This window comes from Cyprinodon tularosa, unplaced genomic scaffold, assembly GCF_016077235.1.
Source record: "Cyprinodon tularosa strain WSP-4 unplaced genomic scaffold, ASM1607723v1 ctg129, whole genome shotgun sequence".
In the NCBI taxonomy this organism is placed as follows: Eukaryota; Metazoa; Chordata; class Actinopteri; order Cyprinodontiformes; family Cyprinodontidae; genus Cyprinodon; species Cyprinodon tularosa.
In genome coordinates, this window is record NW_024038103.1 from 694,144 (window position 1) to 719,608 (window position 25,465).

The 25,465-nt window shown below is 37.9% G+C and overlaps 1 protein-coding gene across 1 annotated transcript in view; it reads right to left on the minus strand.

Moving 5' to 3' along the window:
• Positions 1-25,465, minus strand: part of pdgfrb (platelet-derived growth factor receptor, beta polypeptide) — a 39,185-nt gene that overhangs the window by 3,405 nt on the left and 10,315 nt on the right. Inside the window, exons 2-22 of the mRNA XM_038276920.1 lie at positions 19,216-19,290; positions 17,656-17,973; positions 17,318-17,575; positions 17,090-17,220; positions 16,296-16,461; positions 13,891-14,071; positions 12,396-12,511; positions 12,144-12,267; positions 11,791-11,996; positions 11,451-11,545; positions 11,182-11,314; positions 9,608-9,712; positions 9,185-9,295; positions 6,274-6,430; positions 5,862-6,028; positions 5,351-5,463; positions 5,115-5,237; positions 3,783-3,894; positions 3,099-3,198; positions 2,912-3,017; positions 140-429 (exon numbers count right to left, since the gene is read on the minus strand). Coding sequence (XP_038132848.1) covers positions 140-429; positions 2,912-3,017; positions 3,099-3,198; positions 3,783-3,894; positions 5,115-5,237; positions 5,351-5,463; positions 5,862-6,028; positions 6,274-6,430; positions 9,185-9,295; positions 9,608-9,712; positions 11,182-11,314; positions 11,451-11,545; positions 11,791-11,996; positions 12,144-12,267; positions 12,396-12,511; positions 13,891-14,071; positions 16,296-16,461; positions 17,090-17,220; positions 17,318-17,575; positions 17,656-17,973; positions 19,216-19,264 — 3,161 coding nt within the window. The 5' untranslated portion in view covers positions 19,265-19,290. The remainder of the gene's footprint in view (positions 1-139; positions 430-2,911; positions 3,018-3,098; positions 3,199-3,782; positions 3,895-5,114; positions 5,238-5,350; positions 5,464-5,861; positions 6,029-6,273; positions 6,431-9,184; positions 9,296-9,607; positions 9,713-11,181; positions 11,315-11,450; positions 11,546-11,790; positions 11,997-12,143; positions 12,268-12,395; positions 12,512-13,890; positions 14,072-16,295; positions 16,462-17,089; positions 17,221-17,317; positions 17,576-17,655; positions 17,974-19,215; positions 19,291-25,465) is intronic.

The following is a 25,465-nucleotide window of genomic DNA, read 5'->3' on the forward strand; positions in this document are numbered from 1 at the left end:
CACATCTCTGAATCCACCTTCATAATGCAACTACTGTCTGAGCTCCACATCTGGATGAGTGGGTGTGTGGTGAAAAGAGAAAAAATACACATCCAACCCTTCCTCGGCCTGTGTTTAATTCCAGCAGGGGGGTCCGTACCTCACTGGGCTCTCCGACGCCACTTCAGTGAAAACTTCCTCAGGCTTTAAGTCAGGGAGCGGAATGATGTACTCGTTGTACGAGGGTATGGCTTCCTGTCCGTCTGCCTCTCGCCAGCCGTCTCCAGGCCTCGGGCTCTGGTTGTGTTCTCCCGAGAGGGGATAGGTAACGGGAGAGGGAGATCTGAAGGCATGGTTGGTGACTGGAAAGGGCGAGGAGAGTCGAGGTTTGGTGCGAGCCACTGCAGGGTGGTCACTCTTCAGGAAGTTTTCATTCACTTGGTTGTATCTCTGTTCGGAAAGGGGGGAAACATATCAAGAAAGCTATTTATTTAATGCAACTTTTAATGCATGTAGAATGAAAGATGATAAATACTTAAAATGTCACATTTTTACTTATTTAAAATGTTTTTTTCTTTTATTCATCTTATGATGTATAACCCGGTATAATGATCATACCATAAAAAAAAGTAATATGTGGACTGTATATATATATATATACTATATATATCCATGCAACTTTTTCTTTCTATGGCACATTTTTCTTCCTTGTCTATTTGAGCTGCTGTAATGAATACATTTCTCCACTGAGTGATTAATAAAGTCAATCAATCAATGAATGAATTTATAAGCCAAGCTAGTGCATAATACAGAGGGCTGCTAACATTGAGCCCAGAGGACCAGACATTATATCAAACAGTTTTTAACACAAATGAATGATGACTTCCTACCCTAACATTAATTACTTTTGACAGTTAATGAGTTTTTCTTATTATGAGAAAATAAATATGGGGTTTTAGAAGACGTTGGCTTGTCGCGCTGTTGCCTTGCGGCAAGAAGATCCTGGGTTCAGTTCTCGGTCTAAGTTCTTTCTGCAGGGATCTTGCATGCCCTCCTCATGCACGAGTGCGTAATTAAATGTTAATCAATATGTAGTAATTCATCTTATTTCTCTATTTCTCCCTATAAAGCTTGTTGTGCCGTTCTCAAACTTTAAAGGGGCTAACTAAAAAATATCACACAGTAAAAGTTAAAAGACCAATTTTAAAGATTAAAGTTTTATACTTGGAACTGCTTTAATTTTTTAGACAATAAATCAGTTGAAATTCAAGTTTGTTCCTGGATGTAAGATTTAGAGAATATAATTTCCAGAAAAAAACACTCTGTGCTCCTTGGCAGGATAAAATCTAATTCTAAAAACTGACTTAAACCTCAATGATTAACTTGATCTGCAGCGTTAAAAGTGATGTTTGCAGTGAGGCTCGTGTTTTTCAAACAGTCTTCCTCGTATGTTGAATTTGGTTTAAAAAAACTCTACATGTTCTTTAAGTAGACCTCAATTTTCTCTCATTAGGTATTAATCATGGTTTAACTTTCTGGTATGTAAAGGCAATTCTCTTCATCAGATTTATCAGTTTGAACACAAACACAGACTTCATCTTCAGATAATTGGATTTACATTCTGTTACATGAATTTTACGCCTGTAGAGGTTTTGCAGATTTTGTAGTTTTTTTTCCCCTCTGGACTGGATCATGTTGTCTTGTCTACCTGTTTTTATTTTCTGCATTTCATAGAAAAAAAAAAAAATTGTTTCTCTTTGCTCTGCTTTGTGTCTGAAGACATGATGTGAAATCCTGTTAAATGCTGCAGTTGAGGCAAACAGTATATCGCATTGCAATTATTATTGTGTGCAAGGGATTGTTTAATTGCATTACTTAGGATAATAAGCGCCATGCTTGGGAAGTCTGCATACCAGTAATATATCGGACCTGTTTGTCAGACTTTCATTGCCCTTGATGCTCACAATAGATGTATTATATTCCATGACTGAGCCACTGAATCTTGTAAAGAGTGTTGGGAAATTATGACGAAGAAGATAGAAAAACTAAATTATCTTTGCAGTGTCTATCACTATAATAACCACTGCATGACTGCCAGACTGTAGACTATGGCAGAAACCAATTCCAGAACATCCACTATTTGTTCTGAGAAATATATGAGAAATTCCATCAACTTTTTCTTTTGGCAGTCAGTCGTCATTTTGTTTGAGTTTAGAGGAGTAGACTGTAATTGGCCTTAGAAGTAAGAAAACCTGGTGACAAACTACAAGGAACATCTTCCTTGTAGATCGTTGAAAGAAATACTTCTTCACTAAGATAAGACATATAAAACCCACCTCTTTTCTTTGGCTTTTGACACCATGTAGAGTGTTGATTTTATGTACACATGTTGATTTTATGTATACACATGCATATTTTTATCCTGTGCGGGCAGTGCTTTTATTTTATTTTATTTTATTTACTTTTATTTATTTTAGTTATTTTATCTTTTTGTGCAGCACTTTGGAAAACTTGTGTTTTTTTTAAATCGCGCTATATAAATAAAGTGGATTGGATTGGATATTTGCAGGGAAATTAAACTAAAAATCACCTTTTAAACTTTCATTTAAAATTCTTTTTTTTTTCAGTATTTTTGGTTCTTTCGGTCTCTCTCTAATAAAATACAATCACATAATAAAAAGCAGACTGTTTTGTTTAGAATAGAAAAAAATGACCATGGAAAACTTTTTTTTTCTGTCCATGGAATGTGAACTAAAATACTGACTATAAAACAGACTCTTAACAACAGATGAATGAAACTAGATGCCATCAAGTTAAAGATATTGATATTTTACTCTATGTATTATGTAAAACCTTTGTTGGTAAATATATTATATAGTAAAACTAACTATAAGCGCAGTGTCTCCCCTTTAATCGTAGGTATAAATGATACCTTTTTGTAGCTGTCCATCAGCATGTTTCCGACATTGTGCACCAGCAGTGAGAACTCAGGCCTCTTCTCAAATTTCTCATCCCAGCACTTCTTCATGATCTCATACCTGCAACATCAACAAAATAAAATAGGGTTTCAATCAGGGAGAGGAGGATTTTTAGGACAACACAATGATAAGTGGACTCACACTTCATCAGAGGCGTGGGCAGGCTTGCCCATCCTGTAGCCTCGCTTCAAAGCACTGTAGAAGATTTCATTCATGGGCAAGTCAGGGTAAGGGGTTCCTCCTGCAGGGACAGTTTAATATATATAAACAGGAAAGCTGGATTCAGACAGGTTTTAAAAATATATATATTTTAAAGTTGGATTTCTGGCAAAAGTGATTGGCAAAAGGGGATCCTAAAAGTGCATTGTAAGCCGTACTGAGACATGACAGCACAGAAGATCTTTCTTTTGGACTCACAGAGATCAGAGATCTCACAGAGACTCACAGAGATCAGATTGTGAGCATGTTTTTAACCAATCTAACAGTCTTCTCTGTTTTTACAGTGGCTTCAAGACTTCATGGGAAGAGTGTTTAAGAAAAAAAAAAAAAAACTTACAATAAGCAAGGAAATGAGGATTTCAGTGCTTGACTATGACTAATAAGATTTAGTCCTCATATGAGTTTTCAAACAAATAGTTATCTATGTACATTCTTTTTTTTTTTTTTTTTTTTAGAGTTTTATGTATTGCTGATTACAGAAAACCCCCCCAGATCTGACTAGAACTTTTGCAGGTAAAGTTAAAGAATGCAAAGACATTTTTACTATTTGTTTCTTTCTGCATGTTCTGCTCGTGCAAATTTACACTGTATAAAGTTCAAACTGACCAAGAGTGAAAATTTCCCAAAGAAGGATGCCATATGACCAAACATCGCTCAGGGTGGTGTATAAATTGTGGAAAATACTTTCCGGTGCCATCCACTTCAGGGGCAGGAATGTCTGAATGAAGAAAAAGCACAGAGATACACACTTCATTTTAGTGAAATATGACAGGGTCAACATGGACATAGTTGTTTGCTGTTTTTCATTTTTCTCAGAATTACATATCTATTTGATCTAATATCTAAATATTGCACAGAAAATAGATATATTTTCTGTGCAATATTTGCAATTGACAGTTGTTACTGTGTTTTATCTTCTGAGAGTTTAACCTTAAAACCTCAATATGACCGTTATCCCTTGGGGAAAAAAAATAGTTTAGTCTCCTCTGAATGTTAAATCTTTTCTAAAAAAGGCATTTGGTTTGTCCATGTGGAGCTTGCAGGTACAGATTTTAAACAGGGTTTTTGAGTTTCTTTTTGTAAGGACCTTTTCAGTTCACTATGTTGAAGCTAAACGTATTTCATGGTAGCCACTGGTGGTTTCCACGACTGCTACACTGTGAGGCATTTTAGGTCAGATGGTTGAAACCCAGGCCCGGCTTAGTGGTTTAATAGAACATTGATTCCAAACACACATCCAAAAAGTGTGAAGCATGCTAATATGGAGTCTCTGGAATGACCCTGACCTTAACCATATTAAACATTTTTAGTCTAAGCTGAAATGTCAACCAATTCTACAAAGAGAGGTCAAAACACCCTGAGCTAGATTTGTACAAGAAAATTCTTTATGGCTATAAAAAGCAACTTTTTAAGGTGCAACCTGCTAAGAGAAAAAATAAGTATGAGTGGGGGAGTCTTCATATAATTGAGCTTGTTAATATCATTTTTTGACGTGTTTGATTAATTTAAACAATTTGTAATTTCAAAAAAACATTTCTTATTTAAGTATTGATTCAATTACCTTAAGTTAATTGAGGTAATTGATTCAATTCAATTCACTTTATTTATATTGGGCCAATTCAGAAATCACATCACAAGGCACTTTATAAAGGCATTTCAATCAGATCATACAGTCAGGTTGGTTTTCTAACAAAGAAAAACCATCTGATTGCATTGAAGTCACTGACTTGCAGGAGACTCTCCTTCTGGATGAGCATGCGGTAAATATATGTTGTTAGCAACTATCTAAATAAAAAGGGATATTTGCTTTCATTTAGTCTACAGCAATCCCCCACATCGTTGTTTTGGCAGATGAGTCTTCAGCAATTCTTCAAGAAAAAGCCTGATTGTTGCATCACTAATAATAAACATTGCAGAAAGCAATGATTTTCAACTTACGCTGCCTTTAGAGATGTAGTTGGAATCATGCATGATGTCTCTGGCCAGGCCAAAGTCGCAGATCTTCACCAGCTTGCCTTCACAGATTAATACATTCCTGGCAGCCAGGTCACGATGGACACACTGTGATGGAAATATCAGTTAATGAATTCTTAATTATCATTGATCTGAAAGCAGGTCAGGTTTCAGACCTTACTTTCAAAATTTCATTGAAATCATCAGGATCAACATCCTACATTCTTTGAAGCCAGGAAGTCCATTCCTTTTGCCACCTGGTAGCTGAAGCCCAGCAGGTCATCGTAGGTGAGGTTGGGGGAGTCGCTAATCACCAGATCTAGTCTGCCTCCACCTTAAGGAGAAACATAGCAGGATAATCAAGAGGAGATCAAAGAAGGGGACTTGTTACTGGATCTATTATGGGGATGTCCAGTGATATAATGTGGTGTATGATGTGGTGCTCATGTGGTTCTATGATTGTTTTACTCTTTGTATATATGGTCCAAAATTAGCTGCATTGCTTAACGCATAAATATAAAATTCCTTGACTATGACAAGCAGGCGGAAGTCACTGGATGCCTCCATTTCATATTCTTCAAAGTAATTTATCTAATTTTTCACTTTTCTTTGTCCCCATTATGTGTTATTCTTTATGCTCTTCTGCTTTTGTGAAACTGGAAAATTGATAATTTCCTACAGTATACTCTCCAGAGTTCCTTGAATGAAATCATGTATGGGATGAAGTCACACCTTGTTCCTGGTAGAGGTCTTGCTGATAGGGGGATTCGTACGGAGATGGCTGAATGTCTGCATACTTGATGGTGTCCAGTTGCTCCTGCATTGGCACGTAGATTGAAGGCTCGTCTTTGCTCATGTCCATGTACCCGCCATCGCTTTCGCTTCCAAAGGACACATAACTGAGGGCACAAAGATAATGTGTAGACACCAAATTAGTCAAGTGACCAAATGACCTTATTTGCAGACCCCTCCACCCCCTACCCCCACCCCCCCTTTGCGTGCAAGAAAATCTGTTACAATTGCAGTCACGGAATAAGCGGAAAATGTATTGATATGTCTTGGACAATTGCAATGGCAGAACTTTATGGATAGTCAAGCAGTGACTCCAGAGTAGCTCTGAATACATTTTCTCTGCTCCTCTCACCCTTTTCTCTGGCTGAGAGGAGTGCTTCCTCTGGAGATGATGCAGCCGCTGTCCTGGTTTTTCTCAGCATAGTAATGGAGGAAGGTGTGCTTGTTCCTATGCAGGTAGTCCACTAGGTCACCATAACGACAGTACTCCGTAACCAGGTAAAGAGGACCTGTGATGCAGAAGAAGATTTCTTTCAGTTTTTTTTTATTATTATTAATAAATATATTTAGCATTTATCAGTCCAAAGTATTTTTTCAGTATTTGAAGAGTTAATTTGCAGAAAAACATACTTTTTATTAGCAGCACCATAGGAAAAGTAAATTACATGCCTTAGCAAATTTCTTTCAAAGATACCATGTATCTGTTTTTGCAAATTAACTTTTCATTTTTATTTTTAACCAAAGCCTTAAAACAGGTATATTTGAAAACAAAAATGGAACTTTATTGATCTCACACTGGAGAAATTTACCTCCTCATTTAACCCATCCCCTTGGGGAGCAGTGGGCTGCCATCATGGGGTGCAATCAGGGGTTAAAGGTCTTGCTCAGAGAGCCAGAGCGGCAGTCTGTGGGAGTGGGGCTCGAACTCAGAACCTCAGGATTCCAAGCTCTATGCCCTAATCACTAAGCTGCCACTCCCCTTATATGTGTATCCTTCTACAAGCAGTAATGATGCCTTCCAAAATATTAAAATACTCCACATTATGTGAACTTTACACTAAAAGGCTTCAATGGATTTTCATTGGAAGTGGTTCATAAACAGAAAGCAGTGTGTAATTGTAGAATGTCAATAAATGCACTTGACATTTAAAATATGATCTAAAAGCTGTGGCATTGGTTGTTTTTTTTATTCAGAACTGCTAAGTAAATACTCAATATCAGTCAGAATAAAAGCAGAATGTCTGTGAATGCCAACTGTCATGCTTCTGATTCTTAATATGATTCATAGCTCGAATTTTGGCCATTCCTACAAATAAATATGGACTGATCTAAGCCATCCATTTAGAGCTGTGAGTATAAGTTTACAATCACTTTCCTTTTAGAAGTTGGACTGGACAAAAATGATATTACCCTCAACTTAATATTTTATTGCACAACTTTTTGAGGCAATTACTGTAATCAAACATCTCCTGTAACTATTAAGGAGATTTTTGCTCCTCTCAGCAGGTATTTAGTCTCACTCCTGATGAAAAAGCCGCTCCAGTTGTCTTAGGTTTGATAGGTGCTTTTCCAGATGGCAGGTTTCAGCTCCTTCCAAAGATTCTAAACATGATTTAAGTCAGGGATCATGAAAGACTACCTCAGAAATGTAGAAATCAAATGTTTTTCTATTTCCTGGGTGTTTTTGGCTTTTTTGATTTGGGTAATTACCTTGTTCAAAGACCCATAACCTGCAACTCAGACCAAGCTTATTAACACTGGGCAGCACATTTCTCCCTAGAATCCCTTGACAGTCTTCAGATTTAATTGAACCCTGCCGAGATTCAATGCACTCTGTGCCAGATGAAGCAAAGGAGCCCCAGAACATAACTGAGTCTTCTCAGTTTTTCCCATTAGGAACAGTGTTCTTAAATATTTTTCATTTTTCTGTCTGTTAACATCAGAGATGGCAAAAGTACTCACTTTCCGTACTTGAGTAAAAGTACAGATACTTGTGTTAAAAAATACTCTGGTAAAAGTGGAAGTACTGATTAAACTTCTTTACTCAAGTAAAAGTAACAAAGTACAGGCTTGTAAATTTACTTAAAGTATAAAAGTAAAAGTAGAAACCACTTTTTTCATGCCGTTGCCTACATTTTAAATGGATGTCTGCCAATAGGACTAGATCTCCGTTGTGTTCATTTTCAATCATCTCGTCGTCCATGCTACTATGCTAACGCCACCGCCACCAAGCTGCAATGATTTGCCGCCAATGAATACCGCCGAATCTGTCGATTCATCTTGTAGTGGTGCGTCAAATGCAACGTAGATTCCCATCCACTTAGATTGAATTTGGTATTGATGACGTGAAAAATAATAACGGTAACTCCATTGAAATGATTCAAAACTAAAGTAACGAGACAATTTTTTAAAATGTAAGGAGTAGAAAGTACAGATATTTGTGTAAAAATGTAAGGAGTAGAAGTAAAAAGTCGCCATAAAAATAAGTAGTAAAGTAAAAATATCAGAAAAATCTACTTGAGTACAGTAACAAAGTATTTGTACTTCGTTACTTCCCATCTCTGGTTAACATAGAGCTGATGTGTCTTGGCAAAAACATAATTTTTGTTCTCCTAGAAGCTTCGTGGCTTGTCATCATTTATTTTGGCACATTTTCCTGCCTGGCTTTGTAATGATATGTTTTGAACAATGGTATCCATCTCCCATTAAGGCCACTTTGGCTTAAACAAAAACATGGTTGAATCTGACACTGATGTTTCTTCAGGTTGAAGTTCACCTTTAATATCTCTAAAAGTTTTTTCTGGGCTCTTTTGTTACCATTTGTGTTATCCATCTCTGTGATTTATCATCACTTTTCTTCCTGCAGCCACATCCAGGTAGGTTTGCTACAGTCCTGTGGATCTTAAATATCTGAATGATATTTGCAACTGTAGTAACAGGAACATCAAGCTGCTTGTAGATGGTCTATTAGTCTTTACATTTAACATGCTTGTCTATAGTTTTCTTTCTAATCTCCTGAGACTACTCTTTCCTTCCCTTCTTTTGTTTTATGTTAAGTTTCATTAAACAAGGGGTACCAACAATTTTATCCACGTGTATATATAAAGTTGTTCAAAACAGTAATGTAATCCTCTGATTTTTTATAACTACATATACATATACGTTAATACCTTTATAACTGTGAGCAACTCATAATATGAAACCTTTGCCAAACAATTAGTATTGTGTCAATTTATTAGCGAAGTTGTCAGTGTAGATCTAACCGTGTTTGGTGCACGCTCCGAGCAGGTTGACTATGTTGAGATGAGGCCCAAGGTGACTCATGATCTTCAGCTCAGACATCAGCGCCTGCGTCTCACTCCTCCTGGCTGAGGCTGGATGAGAGCAGAGAGGAAACAGGAGAAAAAACTTGCTTAAAGGTAGAACAGTGTGAGATATACAAAGCGAGAGCCCAGAGACAACAGGAGATGCTGTGTTTTTGCCAAACAGCCACAAAGACCTGCGAGTTGCAACCTAAATGAGGCTGGCACCCAAACTGAAGCTCAGCAGGCACACAGATCTCTAAGAGCTCACAGGAACACTTTGCTGGTGTCACTTTATCTGACAGCCAAGCAGGGGTCTCCTTATTTTGTTAATAGAAACTACGCAGATGGTTTTTTTCTTCTTTTAGACTTTGTGTGTCTTACATTTGAGCATTTTCACCGCCACCTTTGTGCTGGAGTGGGAATGTGTGAGACCGTACGCAGTTGCCTCGACCACCCTGCCAAAAGCCCCTGATCCAAGAGTGCGACCTGAAAACACAAAGAAAAGTTCAATGGGACACAGAGTAAATGGAGCACACAATAGACCAAAAAATTAACCATAACACAAAAAAACCCGTATTTATTATAACAGAAAAATTAACACTCCCCTATAAGTCAAAAAAGTTTTGATTTTAAAAAGAGTTTATGGCATATAAGAAGGGATTTTTATCTAAGTGGAGGTCTAACTGAGCAGCCATCAGATGTTTTCTGCTTAGTGGCTCAGAAAAAAATGTTGCCATGAAGACAAGAAGTTAAGAAGCGAATATGGACTGTTGCCAGTGGGGCAGGTTTAAAAAGCTTTATTATGTATTCTGCAGCTGACTGTGTGCTGACAACCCAAAGCACCTGCAGTACAAAAGCCTATGAGGGTAATTTCCAGTTTAAAGTGTCTGTTTTCATCAGGGGTAAAGGAGGAAAAACAGCAGGAGGAAAGCTAGACAAAAAGGTATGGAAGTTTTATTTGTTAAGTTTTCTTAGCAGTTTAACTCATTAGTATATTGATTAACCCTATATAAGAAACATTACCTTTGTATTTTAATCATATTGACAAATATGAACAATTCTACAGTTGAATCATCAAATAAATGATTGACTTTGACTGTTTTTAAAATATATTGGTGAGTAAATATCAAAATGGGGGATTTTTTTTACATTTTTATCTTCACCTTGAACTCATCCAGAGTTGGATTACAATCTAATACAAAGGCATGGACCGCATACCACAAGAGGGCGTAAATAACATATGGACAAAAGAAGCATGCTTTTTATTTGTGCAGTTCAAGATTACGAAATAGATTTTAGAAACTCCTCCACTATTTTCCAAGATTTTTTTTTCTTCATTGTTAAAAAAAAAAAAAAAGCCTAGGGTGTTCAAATAGTTTAAATCTTGCTGCTTAGATGACGAATAAGCTCAAAGGTCGTAACTCAGTCGGTTTGTAATACTTGCAGTTATAATAACTTGCAAAAGTATAAACAGTAACAGACCAGACAGATTGGACTTGGACTTGGAGATTTTGACTTCAAATTAATCTCCAATATAGAATAATGCTTTGGTCTAAACCATTGAAGTGGCTCTCTGGTTGAAGGTGAACCTTCATCCCAGTCTAATGTCAGCATGTAACTAGTCTACATCTAAAATTGTTGTTTATCTAACTCCATGCATTATTTTATTAACCCTGACTACCGACAGCATGATGTTACAACCACCATGTCTCCCAATAAGGGTGGTGCATTTTAGTTGATCTGCAGTGTTGCATTGTCAGAACCAGTAACAGCTGGCCTTGTGCGAAAACATAATTCTGGAGCATTGCTGATATATAAAGATTACTCAACAGATGATTCTGTAATCAACACCATGAAGCACAGATTCCCATCCATCCATCCATCCATCCATCCATCCATCCATCCATCCATCCATCCATCCATCCATCCATCCATCCATCATTAAGATGACTCACCCAACACCAGGTTTTCTCTGGGCATCTCCCAGGCCAGGTCATAGGGCAGGTGGATGGGATCCACATAAATATACTCATGTCCATCCTGGCTAACGGATTCTATGACCTTCCATCTGATCTCATAGCGAGGTTTCTGGAAAAAAACAAACAAACAAAAAAAAAATGTTCAGAAGGCAAGGAAATTGTCAATAAACTACAATTTCTTACAATATTCTTTTTTGAAATTCAGACTAGGAGAAAGAGTATTAATGCAGTTATGATTTTCATACCTTCCTCCATACAGCAATGAGGATGATGATAGACAACATGAAAATGACCACTAAGGCCAGGACAGCAGCCAGTACTGCCACCTGGGAGAACCAGGCTGAAACAAAAAAAAAAAAAAAAAAAAAATGTATGGAAGAAAAAAATGTCTTGATGAAGGCAATAATTATTTATATATGGACTTGTGTCTTTAAAGATCAATATTTGTTTATTATATATAAATACTTTTGGGTATAACCTCATTATGAAGCACAGTGGTAAAGATGTATACTGAAAAACAGACATTAATGTATCCTGTAAAAAAAGAAAAAAAAAGAAAAAAGAAACATTCTCCAAGAAACCTACTGCTGTGCACCAGTTTGATGTTCCTTCCGTCATCTCCGGCTTGGTTGAGTACCTCACAGCGAACTGTGACCTGCTGGGGCTTGTGGAAAATCACCTGGCTGCTTACGCGGCTGACTTCCCGGGCCTTGATATAGCTGACATTGGTTTGGATGCTCAGCTCCTCCGGCTGCGGCTTCAGAGGATGCAATTCAGCTGTTTCGTTGCACCTAAAGAGGGAGCCACAGACACCCAACCACCTGCATTAACAAAGCCCTAAAGTCAAAGCAGATGTTTTGAAGTGAATAAGTTTGTAAGGTCAGCCCTCTAGTGTTCGTGTGTGGTATTTCAGAGAGTAGAAATGATATGTGACTCACTTGAGCATGCTGTCACAGCTGTACCAGTAAATGGTCGGGGTCGGATAGCCCTCAGCGGTGCAGGTCACCACGTCTTTCAACCCTGGGAGATGGTGGTCGGTCAGCTCTTTAATCCGAGCAGGAACTACGCAGCGAGGGGCATAGCAGTCATTAAACATGAAGTAAACTGAACTCCAAAACCTGATTTGAATCCCAGGTTTTAAATACATTTATAAATGCAAACAAAAAACATTGTTTTGAACATCTTCACACCTTGGACTTCCAGGTCAAACACAACCTCCTTTGTGTCGTCTCCATTGAATATGATGGCCGTGTAGAGGCCTTTCTGCTCGGCCCTCACCCTCACCATGGTGAGAATGGTCACATACCTGAAGCAAGAAAAGCATGAGCAAAACAAAAAGTTTGTTTTAGTAACTAAATGTGAGGGATTTTCTTTTTCTGCAATGTCCTGCCAACCACTTTAATTCTGTATGAAATACATGACATTTCATCCACACAGTGTTGTTTTTTGTCAACGATGACGATGACATAATCTCATCAGCCCTCCTTTTTTCACTGTGATAATTAAAACTGACAAGCTAAATATGGATCCTTTAAAACGAAAACATGACTACATTCTCACTACATTAACATATGATTTAGCCCTGGACCATTTTCACACCATGTTCAGTTTGACTGTGAATAACATTTCCATTTTGGACATGCCAAACCAGAAACCTGACTGGCATTAGGCAGAAAACCTTTGAATAAAGCTAATGATTATGGTGATGGCAGGGTGGCCTTCCAACCCAAAAGACTTGGAGCTCATCACTAAACATAAACTAAGTGGAGAGTGATGGCCTATTGGTTATCAGAAGGATTTGAACACTGTGTTGTCAGTAAAGATTTTCCAGTTAATCATTGAGAAGAGTATAAATCATATTACATGATATTCTAAATTAATGTAGATTAAAAACAGATTCACAGATTTAGAGATAAAAACAAATTTTTTTTTTACAAACAAACCCTTTTCACATGAATGTTTTTCAGATGTCTGCATCATTTCTCATTATATTGGTCAGATAAAAATTATTCCAAATCTCAATCTTTTATAAGTATACATTATTTAGGAATTACTGTATAAGAATGCATAATAGTTCATTTCTATGCTCTTTCTCTAACTGGTTTAATGTATTATCTTAGCAACCTTAATGTGCAATACCGGTAATGACCACAATTGATGTTTATACTGTAGGAACTGCATCAAAACTGTAGTTCAGAACAAGTGAAACCAGAGACCATTTAGTCTAGATTGTATGTTTCTTCATTCATCACCAGAGGCTGTTTTGCAACCTCATGTTTTATAAGGGAATACATTAGAATGAAAATGCGTTTTTCCTATCTAGTATTTCTATTGTTTATCCACTGGGTAGCTGTTTTGTTTCCTTTATTTGCTGTGATGAATACATTAACAAAATCATTTCTTTTTTTTGCAACATGTGAAAAGCACAGCCCTGTGGGCAATTTGTCTGAAAAGCATTAGGGGGGAGTTGTGACAGGTATCCGTTGTTGATGGTTTTGGCGTGTTGACAGACAAAGTTCTTCCCTCTAGAGAGTATTGCATTTCCCTCTGAGGACGTCTCATTGTGTGCTGACTGACAGGAGCTTGATGTTTGAATCCAACATGCTACAGGGAACCTCATCTCTAGCTTTGTTGCATGTGCTCTAGAATTATGGCTCAGCTGAATGCTTGGAATGGATCTTTTACCTTATTTCATGCTCCTGTCTAAAGACGATAGCTTTTTCTTCCTTGATGGTGGTCCCATCTTTGGTCCAGCGAATCTTAGGGGGAGGGTAGGCTGTGATGTCCACTCTTAGTTCCACATTGTCCTGAAGCTTGGCTGAAATGTTTTGCTGCCGGGCAGGCTTCAACTCCACAAAGCCATTCTCTGATAGAAAGACATGCCATTAGGAGAATCTTCAGTATGACCAACTGAATAACATAATTATTCTGCAGTAATTGACTTAATGAATCTGTTAACACTGTTAGACCTTTTGTTTTCCATAATTAAATTCACCGGGGGGAAAAAACATATGTGTTGGCTGCCAGGCATACCCAGGAGATATCCTCAATTTACCACAGGATCTATTTAAAACATCTAAATATTGACATAAATTTAATTTCCATGCATAACCGAACATGACATGAAAATTATGCAAAAAAGCAGTCATCAGGATTTCAAGCAAGGAACTATTTGCTGCAAGCTCACATGGCTACCACCTGTTCTGCCACGCTGTCTAAATAAATAAATATTGCATTCCCTTTCAATTAACTAATCTGCAAATTGAGCCTTTTTTCCCTAAATGTTGCAGGCTAATGATGGTCCCCAATGTGTATAAGTGGTTCTTAATTGATAAAGAATAACAAAAACACATCATAGTTATAAATACAAGGTAAACAAACAAAAAACAACAGACTCAAACATCTGAATAAGTGAAATTAAAGCAACATGTTTTAAAGTGTATGTTAAACGTGTTAAATATGGATAGAATGATTCGATTTGTGAAATTTTGGAAATTATTCATTTTACCTGAATTTGACAATATTTTGTCATATCACAACCACTTTCAGTCAAAAAATTAATTATGAAGTGGAAAGAGATAACTAGACTGTACAAGCACTATTGCGATTGGAGATTATGTCATTAAAAAATACAAATAGATATTTAAAATTTGGCTGTGCACTTGGATTCAGTCACTAGGTTATTACTTTGTAGATCCCTCTTTAGCTGGAAATAGAGCTGCAAGTCTTTAAGAACACGGCTTACAGATATGCTAATCTAAACAATAAAATCAAACCTTTGTTAGCTTAAACTAAGAAATATTTCGTGGTCAGCATCTGTGCATAAAAACTTTCAAGTCTAAAAGCAGATTGTTAGTTGGATTCAGGTCTGGATTTGATTGGGTCAGTCGGATAGGTAAACACACTTTGATCTAGGCCGTTTGTTGCTCAGTCTGTTTGTTTAGGGTCTCAGGATGATGCTTCCCTGCCTGAAGGCTAAAAGTCGTAGGTCAACTTGGTATTAAGCTCCATCGTGCAGAAGAATCCTCCCACAGCAGGGTTTTACTGTGGCAGTAAAGTGTTAAGAGTAATGTGCATAATTAATGTAATGTTTTTCATGTAGAATTTCAATTTTTTATTTCACATTTATCTTGTATGAAACAAATTAAAGCTTGTCGCCATAATGTAATAAATTGTGAACAAAATCAAAGGCAGTTGATACTTTTGTAAGGAACGTAAACCTAAAAGCTGCTTAAAAGATGTCAATTTAAAAGATAACATCTGCTAAAGTATAGTTTTTAAATTTGCATAATCCAATGTGTCATCAACTGGATAGCTGGGATTTGTTTGCAAAGGTTTTTTAAGGCAAATTAGATTCAGGTCCAGACTCAAGGAAATATACAGACTTACATATATATCCAAAAAACCTTGAGGGTGTGGGCAACATTTTACATATACGGTAAGCTCTTTTATTCAAAAGAACAATAGCACCAAAGAAAATTTATATATTAGGGTCTTTTTGTGTTTGTATATTCAAACCAGAGCTTTTGTAATGTTTCCATTACTGAAAGATGCAGTCAAATAATATGGGTATTTTCTATTGTCATGTCAGTTAAAGCTAAAATCCATCCTGGTCTTCTGTCTCCATTGAACATGGAGTTTCAAGTTATTTAAGGCTTTTATATAAACAGTACACCTCACTGCCAATGGAATAAGCATTCATAGACCCAAAACGGACATAGTGATGGTCAAGAGCCAAACCATAAAGGAAAATGTGAGAAAGACCTTGCTTGTTTTGGCTCCCAGACTGCTGTTCTAAGTTGGGGAATTATGTGTCTCAGTTAAACATGTTTCCACCTTAAAGTCTAAATATAAAGCTGGTGTGTGCGATGATTTGGTGTGGTTTTTATGGTATCACTCAGTGATTGTACACCTCGTCAAAAGGTTTTCTTCATATCCCAAAAAAATTAACCAAACTCAATCCTTCAAACATAGGTCTTCTCAGTCCTTTACCTCCCAGTGTTGATGTTAATAACTACTGTTGTGGTGAGCCAAACCCAATAATGATCCCTGCAGCGTTGGTTTGTTTGAATTGTGTGTCTGTCTCTAACCGAGCACAGTGATGGTGACGGTGGAAGACCCCGTGAAGCCCTGCGTCGATTCCACAACTTCACACTCGTAGTTTCCGCTATGGTCCACAGTAGTATCAGGGAAGGTCAGTCTGGACTGCATGCCCTTCAGGGAGGAGTAGTCTGTCTCTTGATCAACCTTGTCAGCCTTTAAGATAGGAGGAAAATATAGATAATATAGATAACACCTGATCTCATCACATTTAATTTTAATTGATCTTGGTCAACCATCGTATCATATACCTTCAGCAGATAACAAAAAAGGTTTAAAAGATGAGCACCGCTGCTGTGAGTTTCTGAAAACACACTACTAGTAAATAATTGTTACTGCAATTTTTGCTTGTTATCTATACATAGATTGGACCTTGGACCTAGCTAAATTTTTTAAATATATAAATAAAAAGACTTCAGGGAGCTTTTTTGTTGTCTTTCAGATTGGGAACTCCAAAAAAAAAAAAAAAAAATCTTTTCAAATACAAATATGATGCCGCAGATGCATTATTTAGGGCATAACTGAACAAAAATTTTATTTTAATAATTTCCATTTGAGTATGAGATATAACTCGAACCTTTCTAACATAAAACAAAATGTTGTAAGGAGAAATGATCACTTGGTGCATCGCCACACTTGATGTTTTTAGAGCAATATTATCGGAGAATCCAAAGTGGGGTGTGTCTCCACATCTTTTTTCAATTTGGGTTCGGTTATGAGTCTGGAGAGAAATCAAAAGGGTGAATTTGAACAAAAGAGCCTGTTCTGCTCCACTCCCACTCACCACTGTGTCTGGAACATTCCAGTAAAAAGACACAAGGTCCACTCCATGCACAGTGCAGTTTATAGTCAACGGCTCGCCCTGCTTCAGGACCGTCTTTGAAGTGTTGATGTAAGGGTCGACCCCATTAGGCACTGGGAGGGAAACAATAATGGTAAACAATAGTAAAATAACATGCCTGAGTCAAATCTGAGTGATCAAATTGGGCAGTGCCAGGAGCTGCACACCTACCTGTAATGCTGAACACGTCAAAAGACTGAGATTCTCTCAGCTTTCCATTCAGCTGTCCATGACACACATATGTTCTGTCCTCCAGATGCGCCCTGTACCCCTCGCCAGGTATATAGCGCCCTGTTATGAACTTGTGGGTGTCCATCTCGTACAGACTCACAGTGATGTTTGGGTTGGTGGCCACACAAGGGACGATGCTTTCTTCACTGGTTTTCGCCACCATGCCATGGGGCCTCACCACAAACCAAAACTCCGGATCTGAAGCGAGAGGTGACCTCGAAATTGATGAGGGTTCAAGCATGAGGGCATACTGAAAAGGTCGTTGAGGCATACCATACCTGGGACAAAAACTGTCACTTCAGCCATCTCATCCGTGAGCCTGTCAATGCACTGATAGACGCCAGTATGCCTCCAACTCACTCTATTCAGGGTCAGGGAAACCGATGTGGGATCGGTTTGAAATAATATGTATCTTGGATTTCCATGTTCATCTAGATCATCAAGGATGTTTGGTGTATCATCCCTCTTAAACTCCCAAGTTGCACTCAAGGAGCCAGAGCAGGTTAGGTTGAGAGACGAGCCTTGAATCAGGATGAACTCTTCTGCATTGGGGAAGATCTCCAGGCTGTGCACTTTACAACAGAAAGGCACTAAAGCTGTGTTGTAAGACAAGGGATGGGTGTAAGGGGGTGAGGACGGGGGGGTAGGGATAGCAGAAGGAGTTCAGAGGTTAAATCAACAATGTAAGTCAGATCCTGCCCTATCTCTGACTGCTGAAGGATGAGAGTGAACTGGAGCAGATGAGTGGGAGGAATAAAGCGGTGTGTCAGAGACAGATGGATCCAGAGCAGACGAAGCATATTTTGTCGTTCGCATTGAGAGTTGTGTTATCTCACAGAGTGAAGAGTTGCTTTAGAACATGTTGCTGTGTGAACATATATATCTCCTATCAAAGTATTACCTTATTGTTGTGTGGATATAAAATGTACTACCTCTCTGCTAGAATGATCCTTCTACTTTGTTATCATGACTAATGAAAGTTTAAACATTGGATTATGTGCTGTTAAGTCTCTTTTTCAAAATAGGAATGGAATATCTTTCAAATAAAAATGCAATCTGTTTATCAGCATGGATTACACAGAGCCCTAGAGATTGGTAAAGCTGGGTAAAGTAAACACACCTTTTAATGCATTAGCCACGCTAAGAAAGCGAATAAGATTCCAGCTGGTTATAGTGGAGGATGTTCTTTCTCTGGACGGATCATCAAAATAATTGTCAATCATTCTGGTGATATGTTTACGTAAGGCTGTCCTACGTGCTCATCCCCATTTTCACTTACCAGTGGTGAGTCTGACATAGTGGAAAAATTGCAAATCTTCTTTTGGAAAGTAAGCTTGTAATAGCGACGCAAACAGCAACTTTTAAAGAGTGTGCACGAGGAGAAATGGGCTTGTGCATGCTCTCGCAGGCATTTAATAAACGTTCCCTCACGGGAGCGGGTACATAGTTGTGTATGTGCATTTTTTATTTTTTAAAGTGAAGAGGGGGGGTCATTTAAAAAATTCACGGAAATCCCCCACTATACCTTTAAGTATTGAGAAATGATACTATGTGAGAGGTGTAATTGTTTGATTCCCTGATTAGATGCCTAGAGAAAAAAGAAGCCTAAATATCTGTCTCAAAATACAAAGAATCAATCTTCCAGTGTAGAAAAGTAACTTATTTTCAAATGTAAAAGTATGATCCTGCAACATAAAATTACTTTAATCAACATCTTTTTTTTTACAGGTATTAGTAAGTGATACACTGGATATCCAACAAATCGTTCCTGCAGAGGTAGCTGTCTTATATCGTGATTGGTTTATCTGTTGTTTTCTATAAAAAAACTGAACACTAACCTGTATAAACGACCATCAGGTGGAGCACAGATGCTACCAGCCTCCTCATCGCGGCTGCCTCGTGACCCCACAATTCTGCAAAAAGGAAAGATGGAGCAATCATTTATTTATGAATACAAGACAAAGTTTGGTAAAGACAAAATTAATCAATGAAAATAATATTAGAATGTCAAAAAAAAAAAAATCCCCAAATTACCAGCAAACACCTTAAAAACACTTGGAGTAAAAGTTACCAATCGTTCTATAATTATTCTGAGCAGCCTCTCAGTAAAGCTGGTACATCATGACTGCAATAGTGTTTTTTGGCCCATAAATATGAAGAAAGTCTGAGATATAGGCTGGTCTTCTAGATATGTATCTGCAAAAAGCAACTTTGATAAAAAAAAAAACTCTTCGGTTTGATTTTCTGATGTCTTAATCCATAATTAAACATTTTCCATCACTGCAGTCCTTTGGATCATTGATCAACTGCCTCCTCTAATGTGAAGTAAAGTAAGATTAGGGAAAGGCATATTTCTCAGAGGAATGATCATCTAAGGCTGATATAAAACAATCTTTATTTAATATAGCTTTTAACTAGTTTTGAAAATAAGGGCAAATAAACAGACGCCCATTTTATCAAACAATGCATTTAAATCTAGAAGATAAGAAGTTTATTTTGACTAATGTAATGTTGATTAGATAAAAAATATCTTCATGAGAGCAGAAAGAAAAGAAAACAAAAGATATCAGCTTTTCTTATATCAAAAGTCAAATTCAAGAGTGTGGGAGATCAACTTAAAGGTTGTGACAGATTGACATGAGCTACACTGGTTCAGGTTAGGGGACAAAATGTGAGAACAACCTGTTGCTCTCATCAAGCTTAAAGGCAAAATAAAAACAAAAGTATTTTATTCTTCATGAAGCTGCTTTCTTTCTTGGCCTAGGCCTAATCTGAAGGTATTTGATGCCTCATTGCACCAGGACAGAGCGACAATGTCTGTCTCCTTTTGTCTGGTTTACCAGCACTGTGCCCACTCACAAACAGGTCAGTGTGTGCAGATCAGCAGCAGGCTTATGGGCAACAATGCTGTGTCCAAGTTTTTCCTGGGTCATGCTGAGCCATTAATTGGTTTTGACAGAAATAAAAGTGAAATTGAGGGTATTCACATAAGACTTTGACAGGAGCGATCCAGATTTTTTCAGAAAGTTGCTATGCTTTGACAATGATATGGGGTATGGTGTTGTCAAAATGCAAATACAACAACCCAGCTGAATCAAACTCATGCAGTACTACTAAAGACCTTCTAACATCACACAGCTGAAAAAGCCAGAGGATAAGGGGAGTAAGGCTAGGAGGGGGTGGTTTGTTGTTATGTTTTGGATGGGGGTGAAGGACGGCTGCCGCTGCACGCATACGTCTGGAAACAGTTAAGGATGGATCACAGCCTGTACACAAGAGGGTGGGAAAGAAAAAACAGGGGGTGGAAGAATGATTCTTGGGAAGAGCGAGGGTGGAAGAGGAAGAAAAGGAGTGAGCATGTGGAAAAAAATTGCGAAAACTTGGTGCTTCCAGCACTTTTTTTTCTTTATCTGGCAAAGAAATGTTCTACCTATTTTAAGACTTGACCCTATTTTTATGCCATATGTAATAATCATTTAAGTGGAAATCTGATAAGCAGCAAAAATAAGAAACCAAGTGTCTTTCTAGTTGTCATGGTCTTGTTTTATGGTTGAAATGAGCTGAAATGTCCTAATCAGTTGGCAGAAAAAAATCCAAAGTCAGTCAGTCACTAAAACCAGATACACAATGTCTCCCTAAATTAACAACCTCTGGCACATCCGCTCCCAAAGCTCTCGAACAGTTCCAAAAAACACGGCTGGTCTGTTTCCTCCCCCGCTTCCTGGTTCCAATAAAATGAGGTGAAAGAAAAGTGGATAGATAATGAGCAGAAACATACACATTTGGAAAATTCTCATTGGTGCAAAAGCTTACTCAACATATGGACCTACAAAAAATTACAACATGAATGTCCTCTTAAACCAAACACAAACGCAGAGACCCTCCCGCCTTCCTCCATTTTTGTCACTGATGTCTGTGTACAGTTCACGTTCCCACAGTATCAATCTAAAACTTTCCCAGGACCGCTGATACACTAGGGACTCTGCTGGTGATGACGGCAGGAGTGGAGGGGTCACCGCGTCCCAGGGGCCACAGCAGCAGAGAGCAACGATGGTCTGCGCAGTGAGGAAGTGATTCTTCAGCACTCAAATAAAGCCCCTAACCTCACTGTCAGTGACAAGGGCTTAGAACGACAAGAGCCAAGCTTCGCCAAAGGCATGTGTCATTTGGCATGGTGAAGACAAACAAATCATATTTTAAGCAATAACAGTGTGACACAAATAAGGAGCCTAGTATGGTCAGTTTTTAGAGTTCAGTTCATAAGCTGTAACAACTCAGAACAGGACCTGGTATTCAGGCAAGACAGACAGTAGGATTACTCAAAAAGTTAAAGTTCTCCAGGAAGCTTTTTCAATTAAAAAACTTCCTGGATGGGAAGCGAAACATCTTCAAACTTGAAAACAGAGTCCAGTGGATTGTTTTTAACTTTTTTTTTTTGGAATGACTATGACCTGGATGACTGAAATTCTTCCCCACAGATTACTCAAAAAGCATTTATTAAAATCTGGCAGATTGGAGTAGCAGCAGCTAGGGTGTCTATGACAGGAAACTCTTCGGAAAGGAAACACAGGTTAGTGACCACGTAAATCTAATGGAGGAAGATGATGAATGTGAGTCACGACCTGGTTTACAAGTTCAGTCTGTAGCCAGAAAATTAGGCAGGATTCAGCCGGTGGGCTGCCAACAGCAAAAAGAAGTGTCCCAGATGCTGCAGCCCTTGAGAACAAGCAGGAGTCCGAAGCGAGGTCAGGCAAACAGATCAAAACAGGAACAGGCAGGCTCAGTGGTTGAAAGCCAGAACAGATCAGAAACATTAAGGTACACAAAAACACTGTCACCCTTGGTATGAGAGATCAAGAATAATCCGGCACCGATGGCTGGGTGCAAGCAGCTTAAGTAGATGCAGGAGCAGGTGGATCAGATGAGCAGTGATGAGTAACAGGGCAGAGATAGAGAGGCGAATGACATGAATAATTAAGCCAAGTGCCAAGATCATGACATAAATGGCTTTTTGCAAATGTATGAACTTGAAGCATTTCATATTTCAACGCATTCAAACCACAACTATTAATTAATTTTTTTGAGGTTTTTGTGTGGTAGAGAAACAGAAAACTTCATATTTTATGTTTCAGGAAAACAAGCCTTTATCTTAAAAATATTTTTACAAATAAACAATCAGTTAAGTAACTGTGAGTTACCATTTTGCTGTATTTTCTGCAATTAGGTCACGCTTTCATGCTAGATCAGGTGTAACTGTAATGGTCGTTTTTTAAAATTTGCTGTTCCTCAACTAGTCTGAACTTTGACCATTCAGACAATACATATGACTGACTAGACAGAAAAATATTTAAAGAGCAAAAATATTCATAATTAACAGATCATATCAAAATTAGATAAAATGATTAAAACCAAATTAAAGGAAAGTTGGAATGAAAATGTAACCAGATAGCTCAAAGATCACTTTAACACAAACAGTTTAATCTCAATTTAGAGTACTTAGGATATTAGTTATTTTACACTTTTCTTGGAGTTTGTTCCAGATCAGTGGAGCATAAGAACTAAAAGCTGCTTCTTCACGTTTGGTTCTGTTTCTGGGCATGCAGGGTAGACTTAAGCCAGAAGACCTTAGAGGTCTAGGAGGTTGATATACTGACAGCTGACTTAAGCCAGAAGACCTTAGAGGTCTAGGAGGTTGATATACTGACATTTTGGAAATAAGCCATTAAGTGATGTTAGACTAAAATAAATATCTTAAACTCTATACTTTGAGATATAGGGAGGTAATGCAACACATTTTAGAACTGGGCTCAGTTTTGCTGAGTCAGCAGCATTCTGGATCAGCTGCTGTCTGATCCACTTTTTAGGCAAACCTAAATTGCAGTTATAAATTTCACCATGAATTCATTTTTCAAGGACCCGCTGAGACATTAGTCTTTTAAACTGAATATATTCTATAGGTTTTAAAAGTCTGACTGTTATGCCTCTGGAAGTTCTGCTCTGACTTCATCACCAAAACCAGATTTGAGCCTGATTGGTGGTTTCTATCTGTACTGTATTAACCGATTGAAAAAAAAACACAACACTTACTAATAATCAAAGAAATTATAAATGTGCTTATCTTACTTTACATTTTTAAACAGGCATATAACAGGACATTAACTTTCTGCAAGGTGGAGGTGAGAATCTACAGTATTCCAGTCTTTGTAGCCTTTTCCAATTATTTCCCTAAGGATTTGATCTAGCTCATCTCCGTCACTATAAGATCTAAACAACCTGGCTCATAGTGAATAAACACCCTATTGCATGATACCACCTACACCATTTGGTGTTTATTGTTACATGGTTTTTGGCCTTCACTCATAGGCCAGCTGATCTTCATTTATTTCAAATAAGGAATGCTGACTTGGGCAAAAAGAAAAGAAATGGTGCCTATGATAAGTCGGTTAGATCTACAAAGACATAAAAACCTTAGATGTGCTCCAGCTCATTTCAATGAGCAAAGTGTGTGTGCTGCTCGAAAATTGAGAGTATTAGTTTTTTATAAACAGCCATGATGGTGGTTCTTATTTTATTTGCATATCCTCTACTGACACAGTGTCCTGGTTTAGTCATTAAAAACAAATCTAGATATGAATGAGGGCATAATGAAAAAAAAGTTTGCACCCTCTGCCGACTCATTTTACATGCACAAATCGCTTTGCACCTCATACGGAACTAGGCTTTTTGCATTGAAATGAGTTTGCAAGTGCTCTAACACATGCAAACCTTTTGAGGATATGGCAAAAACTATATTACTTAAGCTAAAATAATCAGTAGTGGTCCAATCTGACCAAAGCCTATCTTCTACAAGTTTGCGTTGCCCCTGTTGTGGTTTGCACCAAAAATCATGTATTACTTTTCCATCTAAACTAATAGTTCATGTGACAAAATGGGAAAAGCTTAAAGAAAAAGAAATGCCTTTAAAAGGCGATTACATCTAAAAAAATAAGGATTGGAAAAAACTCTCCATATTTTGCTAACATCTGTAATCTTTTGGTGTTTTCCAAAGGGTTGGAAAAGATTTAGCTATTACAACATACTAAGGTTTGATGAAGATCAGTGTGGATTTGGAGGACTATGAAAAGGAAAGAAAAACTCCCCCTACATTTTAAAGTAAAGTCTGAAGATAATGCAGCAAATATTTAAAATATTTTTAGGCTTAATGATATAAACAGGATCAAATATCTGCACAGAAGTCAAGAAGCATGAAGTGACTTGTGCAAAAAAAAAAATGCCTGTAGGCTGTTTGATCTTTTAACCTCAAGGATGCTTTCTGTTTAAGCCAAAACAACAGAGTCATTTACAGTAAGGAATGTACAGAGTGTCCACAAATAAAGCAGAGTCACACTAAATCATCTTAATATGAGATCTCATAAAGAATCTAAAAAACATTTCTCCAAGCTGGATGTTTGTTGTTGTCTTTTAGGTCTTTGGATTGGGCCACCTCATTCCCGCAGTAATCCTGGAGGTCTGTGGAAACGCAAACTGTGTTTACTTCTGCTGTGGCACAGAAATCACCAGAAGGGATGCATGGTTACCCCTTTGTATGAACTTTCCCACAGATGCTGGGAATTTAGCGGTTTTTCATAAACAAACCCGTTACACTCAAAGTGTCACCATCTATCGAGAAGAGATCGCTGAAGCTGACCTCAGCGGGAGGCAAACGGCCCACGCTCTGCCTCAGGATGCAGCTAAACCCGCTCCTGGGATTAGACACATATAGGGAGGCTGCAATGTTTTACTTAAACATCTGGCAGTGATAAAGAAGTACTCGATAAGGTGGGAACTGCTGTCCAGAATGAAATTGCAGCCAATTGTGGGAATTAGTACATCCCAAGGGGGGAGAGCGTGCACTTGGAAGGAGAGGAGAAACATGTAATCTAAAACAAAAGCAAGAAGATCATCTTGCAAAACTCCTCACAGGCTGCAGCTGGAGGGATCCGACTTCCTGCAATGGGAAATTTGTTGGTCCTGCGTGGGTGTGATGCATCACTGACAAAGCACATCGTCAGAACCACAAACCATAGATTTGTTGCGCCACAATGAGTG